Source organism: Neopelma chrysocephalum, unplaced genomic scaffold, assembly GCF_003984885.1.
Source record: "Neopelma chrysocephalum unplaced genomic scaffold, ASM398488v2 Primary Assembly neopelma1_186455, whole genome shotgun sequence".
In the NCBI taxonomy this organism is placed as follows: Eukaryota; Metazoa; Chordata; class Aves; order Passeriformes; family Pipridae; genus Neopelma; species Neopelma chrysocephalum.
Genome location: NW_020938965.1, coordinates 14,151 through 22,118, shown reverse-complemented (window position 1 = coordinate 22,118; position 7,968 = coordinate 14,151). Strand labels below are relative to the sequence as shown.

The following is a 7,968-nucleotide window of genomic DNA, read 5'->3' as shown; positions in this document are numbered from 1 at the left end:
GTCTGGCCCCACATGGCTGTTGGTGGGAATGGGGGTCACTGGTTTGCTGGTGCTGGGGCACAGCCAGGGGACATGGCATGGGACCCCCGTGGAGACCCCTGTGTGGGGACATGGGACAGCAGCATGAATGTGTCCCCCGAGTCCTGGCACCCCTTGGGCTGGGGTGGTGGCCCTGCTGCCCCTCAGGGCCGTGGCTGTGGCAGTGATGGGGGTCCTGGGAGTCCGGGCACCGTGAGGAGCAGGGACCCTTGATCTGGGGGGGTCCAGAAGGACCCTGTGGGCAGACACCAGTGGGTGAGAGAGGCCACGTGCTGGTGACAGGAACACCGTGGGGATGGTGGCAGAGGGCACACCCCAGGGGTGGTGGCTGTGCTGGCTCTGTGTCTGGCAGGTTGATTTTAAAGCTGTGTGTGGTGTCATGGGGACATCAGGGTCTGTCCCTGCTGACACCCCGGGGCCCAGCCATGGGGACCACGGACACCCTGGCACGGGAGCGGGGCTGCAGGGCTGGCACACGGCTGCACACCCGGCTGGCACGAGCACTCACACACGGGCACACACGGGGTGCTCCCCTCCTGCACGGCTCTGCCACACCCGGGGCTCCCACACGCACCAACACGCGTGTGTGAGTGTGTGAGCGTGTGCACCCCGGCACGGCGTGTGCACGTGTGTGTGTGAGTGTGTGCACAGACTGTGTGTTTGTGTGTCTGTGTCTGTGTGTCTGTGTGTCTGTGTGTCTGTGTGTGTGCACAAGCTGTGTGTGTGTATTTGTGTGTGTGTCTGTGTGTGTGTACAAGCTGTGTGTGTGTTTGTGTGTGTGTCTGTGTGTGTATTTGTGTCTGTGTGTATTTGTGTCTGTGTCTGTGTGTCTGTGTGTCTGTGTGTGTGTGTGCACAAGCTGTGTGTGTGTGTCTGTATCTGTGTGTTTGTGTGTGTCTGTGTGTCTGTGTGTGTCTGTGTGTGTGTCTGTGTGTCTGTATGTCTGTGTGTGTGTCTGTGTGTTTGTGTGTCTGTCTGTGCACAAGCTGTCTCTGTGTGTGTGTTGTGTGTCTGTGTGTCCATGTCTGTGTGTCCGTGTCTGTGTTTGTGTGTCTGTGTGTGTGTCTGTGTTTGTGTCTGTGTGTGTCCGTGTGTTTGTGTGTGTGTGTGTGCGTCTGTACGTGTCTCTGTGTGTGTGTTTGTGTGCCTGTGTGTGTGCACAAGCTGTCTCTGTGTGTCTGTGTGTTTGTATGTATGTGTGTCTCTGTGTGTGTGTCTCTGTGTGTCTGTGTGTGTGTGTGTCTCTGGGTGTACGTCTGGGTGTGTCTGTGTGTCTGTGTGTCTGTGTGTCACAGCTGGTGGAAGGAGGGGGTGGAGGCCGGGCCCCGCTGCCGGAGCTGCTGCCCATCCATGGAATCCCGTGGGTTGGCAGCTGTGTGGAAGGAAGTGAGACTGGGGTGGGCTGGGCTGGGATCCAGCGGAGGGGTCACGTCACCCACACCCCCACAACCCCCCAGCCCTGCCCATGGAGCTGAACCAGCCCCGGGCTGGTGGGTGTCTGTAGGATCATGGAATTATTTAGGTGGGAAAACCCCTCCGAGACCGTGGAGTCCAACCATCCCCCAGCACACCAAGGCCACCACTGACCCGAGTGCCACATCCACGCTCCCTTTAAATCCCTCCAGGGGTGGGGACTCCCCCCTGCCCTGGGCAGCTGTGCCAGGGCTGGACATTCCACGAGGGAATGGTTCCCAGTATCCAATCTAATCGTGCACAGCCCCCTCCCCATCAGCTGGGCACTGCAGTGTGTGCCACACCAAGACCTCCAGCCTTCCCAAGAGCAGGGATGAGGACAGGGACCAGGCATGGGAGTGACCAGAGGCAAACCCTGCGGGGTGGGGAGGGTGACAACACGCTCTGCTCCCCCTCTCTGCCCCCTCCCCAGGCGATGGAGAGCAAGCTGCTCATCGGGGGCAGGACCATCGTGGACCACACCAACGAGCAGCAGAAGATGCTGGAGCTGCGGCGGCAGGAGATCGCCGAGCAGGTACCGGCTGGGGGGTGACAGGGGTCACTCGGGGGTGACAGGGGTCACTCGGGGGTGACAGGGGTCACTCAGGGGTGACAGGGGTCACTCAGGGGTTACAGGGGTCATTCAGGGGTGACAGGGGTTGCTCGGGGGTCAGGGGGGCCAGGAGAGGTGTCCCCTCCCGGCTCCGACCGCGTCCCCTGTGCCGCAGAAACGCCGGGAGCGGGAGATGCAGCAGGAGGTGCTGCTGAGGGACGAGGAGACCATGGAGCTGCGGGAGACCTTCACCTCCCTGCAGCAGGAGGTGGAGATCAAAACCAAGAAGCTGAAGAAGGTGAGAGTGTGGCGGGCGGGGACGGGGACAAGGACAAGGACGTCCCTCCCCAGGGCTCGCCGCAGCCCTGAGTGTGGGGCTGAGGGTGCTGAGGGTGCTGAGGGTGCTGTGGGTGCTGTGTCCCCCCCAGCTCTATGCCAAGCTGCAGGCCGTGAAGGCCGAGATCCAGGACCAGCACGACGAGTACATCCGAGTGCGCCAGGACCTGGAGGAGGCCCAGAACGAGCAGACCAGGGAGCTGAAGCTCAAGTAGGTGGTTGTGAGGTGGTTGTGGGGCACCACCTGAGCCCGGGGTGTGCCGGGCTGAAGTGGGGTGTGCCAGGCAGAATTGGGGTGTGCAGGACAGAGCTGGGGTGTGCCAGGTAGAATTGGGGTGTGCTGGGCAGAACTGGGGTGTGCAGGACAGAGCTGGGGTGTGCCAGGCAGAACTGGGGTGTGCAGGGAAGATCTGGGTGCACAAAGCAGAGCTGGGGGGCACAGGCCAGGCCTGGGGTGCTCAGAGCAGAGTTAGGATGCACAGAGCATAGCTGGGGTGTGCTGGGCAGAATTGGGGTGTGCAGGACAGAGCTGGGGTGTGCAGGACAGAGCTGGGATGTGCAGGACAGAGCTGGGGTGTGCTGGACAGAATCAGGGTGTGCTGGGCAGAATTGGGGTGCTCAGGGCAGAGATGGGGTTTCCAGTGCAGAGTTGGGGTGCTCACAGCAGGGCTGGGAGGCTCAGAGCAGGGCTGGGGGGCTCAGGTCAGAGTTGGGGTGCTCACAGCAGATCTGGGGTGCTCAAATCAGAGTTGGGGTGCTCACAGCAGGGCTGGGGGGCTCAGATCAGAGTTGGGGTGCTCAGAGCAGGGCTGGGGGGCTCAGGGTGGGTGCAGAGCTGGAGGGAGCAATCCCCCACTGACAGGGGCAGCTGAGCCCTTCCCACCTTTGCTGGCTGTGGCAGAAGGTGTTGGAACCCTGAGCGCTGGGCCAGCAGCACTTGGGGTGTCCCAAAGTTGCTGAGAAAGGGGAAAAGCAGAAAATATTCCAGCAGAAACATTCCAGCAGAAACTCCAGCGCAGCAGCGGCACCGGCTGGGGGTGAACCCGGGGGGTGGCAGCGGTGGCTGAAGGGGGGCTGAGGGTGTCTGGAGACCTGCTGTGGCCCCAGTGCCATCCTGGGAGGGCGAGTGGCTCCGGGGGGACTCGGGGTGAGCCCGGCCCTGTGGGAGCTCCTGGGGCAGCGGCACAGCCAGGCAGCGTTTGCCTTCCGGGAGCCTCCCACAGCAGCAGCTGCTGCTCCACCGCCCCCGGGGGTTTGTTCTCACTTCAAACACTCGTCTCTTTCAGTGCTTTAACCCCCCCAGACATTTACAAGCACTCCAGCGTTTTCAGGGGAAAACGGTTTTACTAGAAACAGAATTCCATCTCCGATTTCCCCCTTTTCCCTCCCAACCCGCGGCTGTGGAGAAGCTGCATTTGGGAGAAGCACCTCCTCGACTGGGAACAGTTTTTGGCAGCTGCTCGATTTGCCCCAAAAAACATGGGAAAAAAGATTCCCTTTGGGGTCCATTTGGCATCGTTGAGCTGCCCTTGATTTTGGGGTCAGGCAGCCAGGGGAGCAGACGGGAGGAGAGGAGGGGGGTGGTCCTGATCCTGCCTGGAGCCCCAGAGCTCCCAGGAGTCCTGGCTCCTCTCTGATGACTGTCACCCTTCCTCTCCTGCCTCTCCCCTCTCCGTGGCTGCGTCTATTCCTTCAACCTCTCCACTCCCATCCCATTTTCATCCTCTGGATGTTTCCTCTCGCTGCTGCGCTGTCTCCCTCTCTTCCTGCCATCCCTTTCCTCTCCTTTTCCGAGCTGTTTTCTGTCTCCTGTCACATTAACTCCTTCCTCTCCTCCTCCTCCTTTCCCCCCGTCCCTCCCTCTCATCCCTCTCATCCGGTCCCTGGCTCAGGTACTTGATCATCGAGAACTTCATCCCTCCCGAGGAGAAGAACAAGATCATGAACCGCCTCTACTTCGACGGCGACGAGGACCAGTGGAAGTTCCAGCCTCTGGTGCCCACCGGAGGGTACGTCCCTGGCCCAGCCCTGGCCCAGTGGGCACCCATGTCCCCAGGGCTGGGGGCCATGTGTGGAAATCCCCTCCCAGCCAAGCCCCAGCGGGAAGGGCCACGAGCCCCCTCGGTCCCCGCCGGGACAGGGCTGCGGTCGGTTCGTGTTCCCTGACGCGGGTTCTCCCTCCGTCCCTGCTCCAGGAACAGCTCCCAGATGAAGAGGCGCCCGACCTCCGCCGTGGGCTACAAGAGACCCATCAGCCAGTACGCCCGGGTGGCCATGGCCATGAGATCCCACCCCCGCTTCCGGGTGCGTGACGGGGCACTGGGGTGGGCCAGGGGGCACTGGGGTGGGCCAGGGGGCACGGGGTCCACGGATAGATGGGATGGGTGGGTGGGTGGATGAGTGGATGGATGGATATGGAGGTGGGTGGGTGGGTTGAGGTGGGCTGATGGATGGGTGGCTGGATAGATGGGTGGATGGATGGATGGGTGGTTGGATGGAAGGATAAGTAGAGGTGGATGGGTGGGTGGATGGATGCTTGGATGGATGGATGGACGGATGGATGGATGGACAGACAAACACTGTGACAGAAGATGGAGTAAACAAGCTCGCAATGACCTGGGATACGTCAACTCAAGCTCCCAGCTTTATCCCTGGCATATCCCTGCTCTCAGCCGCTCCCGGAGCTGCTGGCCCTGGCTCCGGCAGCTCCTGCCGTTGGGAAGGACCTGCTGGGAGCTGGGCCAGGAGAGCCCCGGGATAGGCCAGGAGAGCCCTGGGATAGGCCAGGAGAGCCCCAGCAGAGCCATAGGCTGGTGTGGAGCTCTCCTGTGCCGCAGCAGCCAGAGCGGGGCTCGCCGGAGCCGGGGCCGGTTCTGCCGCGCGGTGACTCCTGTGCCGGTTCCCCTGTCCCCTGCAGGCTGAGAACATCATGTTCCTGGAGCTGGACCTGTCCCCCCCGGCCATCTTCGAGTTCGAGCGGAGCGGGGACACGGCGGAGCAGGACCCGCGGGCGCTGCACCTGGAGCGGCTGATGCGCCTGGACAGCCTCCTGGAGCGGCCGGCGGCCTCCCGCCTGCGCAAGTCTCGCTCCTGGTGAGGGGCTGCGGGGCACGGGGGGCTGCAGGGCACGGCCAGGAGGCTCCCCGGGGACAAAGGGGGGGCTTGGGGCAGATGGAGTTGTCGCGGCAGGGCTGCAAATCCTCTGTTCCTTTGGGGGCTGAAACCGGCCCCAAGTCGCTGAGTGGGATCAGAGTTTAAAACGTGGCTGATGTTGAGTTGTCATCGTGCACAGCTCAGTGCAGGAGGGACGTGGAGCTGCTGGAGAGAGTCCAGAGGAGGCCCCGCAGGTGCTGCCAGGGCTGGAGCCCCTCTGCTCTGGAGCCAGGCTGGGAGAGCTGGGGGTGCTCAGCTGGGGAAGAGAAGGATCCAGGGAGACCTTGGAGCCCCTTCCAGAGCCTAAAGGGGCTCCAGGAGAGCTGGAGAGGGACTGGGGACAAGGGATGGAGGGACAGGACATAGGGAATGGCTTCCCACTGCCAGAGGGCAGGGAGACATGGGAGATTGGGAAGGGATTCTTGGCTGTGAGGGTGAGGAGGGGCTGGCCCAGGTTGCCCAGAGAAGCTGTGGCTGCCCCTGGATCCCTGGAAGTGTCCAAGGCCAGGTTGGACGGGGCTTGGAGCAACCTGGGCTGGTGGGAGGTGTCCCTGCCCATGGCAGGGGGTGGGATGAGCTCTGAGGTCCCTTCCCACCCAAACCATTCCATGATTCCATGATACTCATATATCCCTCCCACAAGGTCCTGCCCTGCCCAGCACAGGGTGCTGCCTGCAAAGACGGAGAAAACAGCCGGATTTGAGGGATTTTGGGGCCAGTGGGAGGCAGGGGCAGGGCCAGCAGAGAAGGGCAGTGTGTCCATGTGTGTCCCAGCGGGAGGCAGGGGCAGGGCCAGCAGAGCCAAGCAGGGCTCCTCTCTGTCCCCCAGGTGCCAGACGCCGCGGTCGCTGCCCTCCTCCACCACCCACGTGTCCCTCACCTCGGGCGCCGCCTGTGCCGCCGCGATGCCAGCTCAGATGCCAGCTCAGATGCCAGCTCAGGAGTGACGTCCCCAGAGCCCCCGGTCCGGACTGAGCCCCAGGGGGCCGAGGGAGGGCCCCGCTCGTCCTTGTCTGCAGCTGCTTTGTGTGCGTGTGTTTGTGAGACACGAACGGCCCGGCGGGGGACCCGCCCCTCCTTCCTTCCCTCCCTCCCTCCCTCCCTCCCCCCCTCCCTCCCCGTGCCCCTCCCCGGCCCGGATCTGTCACTTTATTTATTTAACCTATTTATTTATGGAGTGGTTGATGGCGGAGGCAGGAGACGCGCTCGGACTGTTGGATGTGCGGGGCTGGCCCTGGGCACTGTGCTGAGCCCCCCGGGTTTGCCCGGCTCCCAGCCCTGCCCACGCTGCCCTGGCACAGGGCTGGGCACGGCCAGGACACGCTCACCAGCCAGGAGGGGCACGGGACCCTCTGTGGGGGCTTTGGCCGCCCTGGACTCTGGTGCTGCCTTTGCTGTGCTGGATCCCAGGGAATTTGGAGATTCCTGCGCGGGTTTGGAGACTCGGTGGTGGCAGCACCTTGTCAGAGTCCCCCCGTGGGACTCCCCAGCCTGATGCTGGTGGCAGCAGGGACATCTCACGGACACGGGCACGGCTGTCACTCCAGGAGCACCAGCTCCATCCACAGGGATCACGGAGTCACCAAAGTCAACCGAAGCCAAGGGCTTTGTCCACCTGTGCCACGCTCTGGAGACGCTCTGGAGACACTCTGGAGACAGCCCCGGCCCGTCGAGGTGCCTGACACCATCTCCCATCCCCGGGCTGGGACTCCTGACAGCAACAACAAGAGGTGGAACATTCCAGCCCCTTCCATCCGCCCATCCCAAAGCCGGGCAGCGTGGGGAGCGGCGCTGCCTGTGGGAAACAGAGGTGTGGGATGAGAGTGGCTCCATCCTGCAGCTGAAGGCAGCAGAGGAACGTGGGGCAAGGCGGTGACGCCCAGAGGAGGGAGGTCATTGCTCCCCTCCGGGCTGGGAAATGCCACAGGGAGGTCACTCCTGAGCTGGGGGAGATTTCCAAGCAGGTGTGGGAGGGATGGGTGTGAAAGGGGTGATGGGGAAGGGGGGTCTGCTGGGGATGTGAATCCCATCCCCTCGGTGTTCCTGCGGGATGCGGCTTCCCGAGGGAGGGAAGGCGGGACCTTGGTGAAGACCCTTCCTGGCAGTGCCAGGCCAGCAGCTGTGCTTTCCCTGGCATGGGGGAGGTGAGGAGATCTGTTTGTGTGACATGGATTCTCATGGATAAGGGAGCGACCCCGGCTCACCTGGGAGGGTGTGGATTGGCAAAGGAAGTCCCTGGGCACAGGGACTCCCCGGGAGGGCAGGTTGGAGAAGATCGCAGGGAGGGAATGTCTCCTGGAAACAAAGAGAATTCCCTCACAGGACGGTTGAGATTGGAAGGGACCCCTGGAGCTCATCCAGTCCCCTGGAGCACATTACCCAGGATTGTGTCCAGCTTTGGAGTGTCCCCAGGGAAGGAGACTCCAGAAGCTCCC

The 7,968-nt window shown here is 62.8% G+C and overlaps 1 protein-coding gene across 1 annotated transcript; it reads left to right on the top strand.

Annotated features, from left to right (window-relative positions):
- The first annotated feature begins 1,890 nt into the window (after window positions 1–1,890).
- Window positions 1,891–6,729, top strand: LOC113962972 (kinesin-like protein KIF3C). The gene is made up of 7 exons (XM_027673760.1): window positions 1,891–2,026; window positions 2,220–2,342; window positions 2,473–2,591; window positions 4,273–4,389; window positions 4,576–4,684; window positions 5,298–5,473; window positions 6,363–6,729. Exons 1-7 carry the CDS (start codon window positions 1,928–1,930, stop codon window positions 6,478–6,480), a joined length of 861 nt encoding a protein of 286 aa, XP_027529561.1. The 5' UTR covers window positions 1,891–1,927; the 3' UTR covers window positions 6,481–6,729.
- The last annotated feature ends 1,239 nt before the right edge of the window (window positions 6,730–7,968 follow it).

What these genes read in the sequence shown, in the direction of transcription:
- LOC113962972 (XM_027673760.1), top strand. Translation starts at nt 1,928, where the DNA reads ATGGAGAGCAAGCTGCTCATCGGGGGCAGGACCATCGTGGACCACACC. An exon ending in GGCAGGAGATCGCCGAGCAG is followed by an intron (nt 2,027 to 2,219) that starts GTACCGGCTGGG and finishes CCTGTGCCGCAG; the next exon opens with AAACGCCGGGAGCGGGAGAT. An exon ending in GATCCCACCCCCGCTTCCGG is followed by an intron (nt 4,685 to 5,297) that starts GTGCGTGACGGG and finishes TGTCCCCTGCAG; the next exon opens with GCTGAGAACATCATGTTCCT.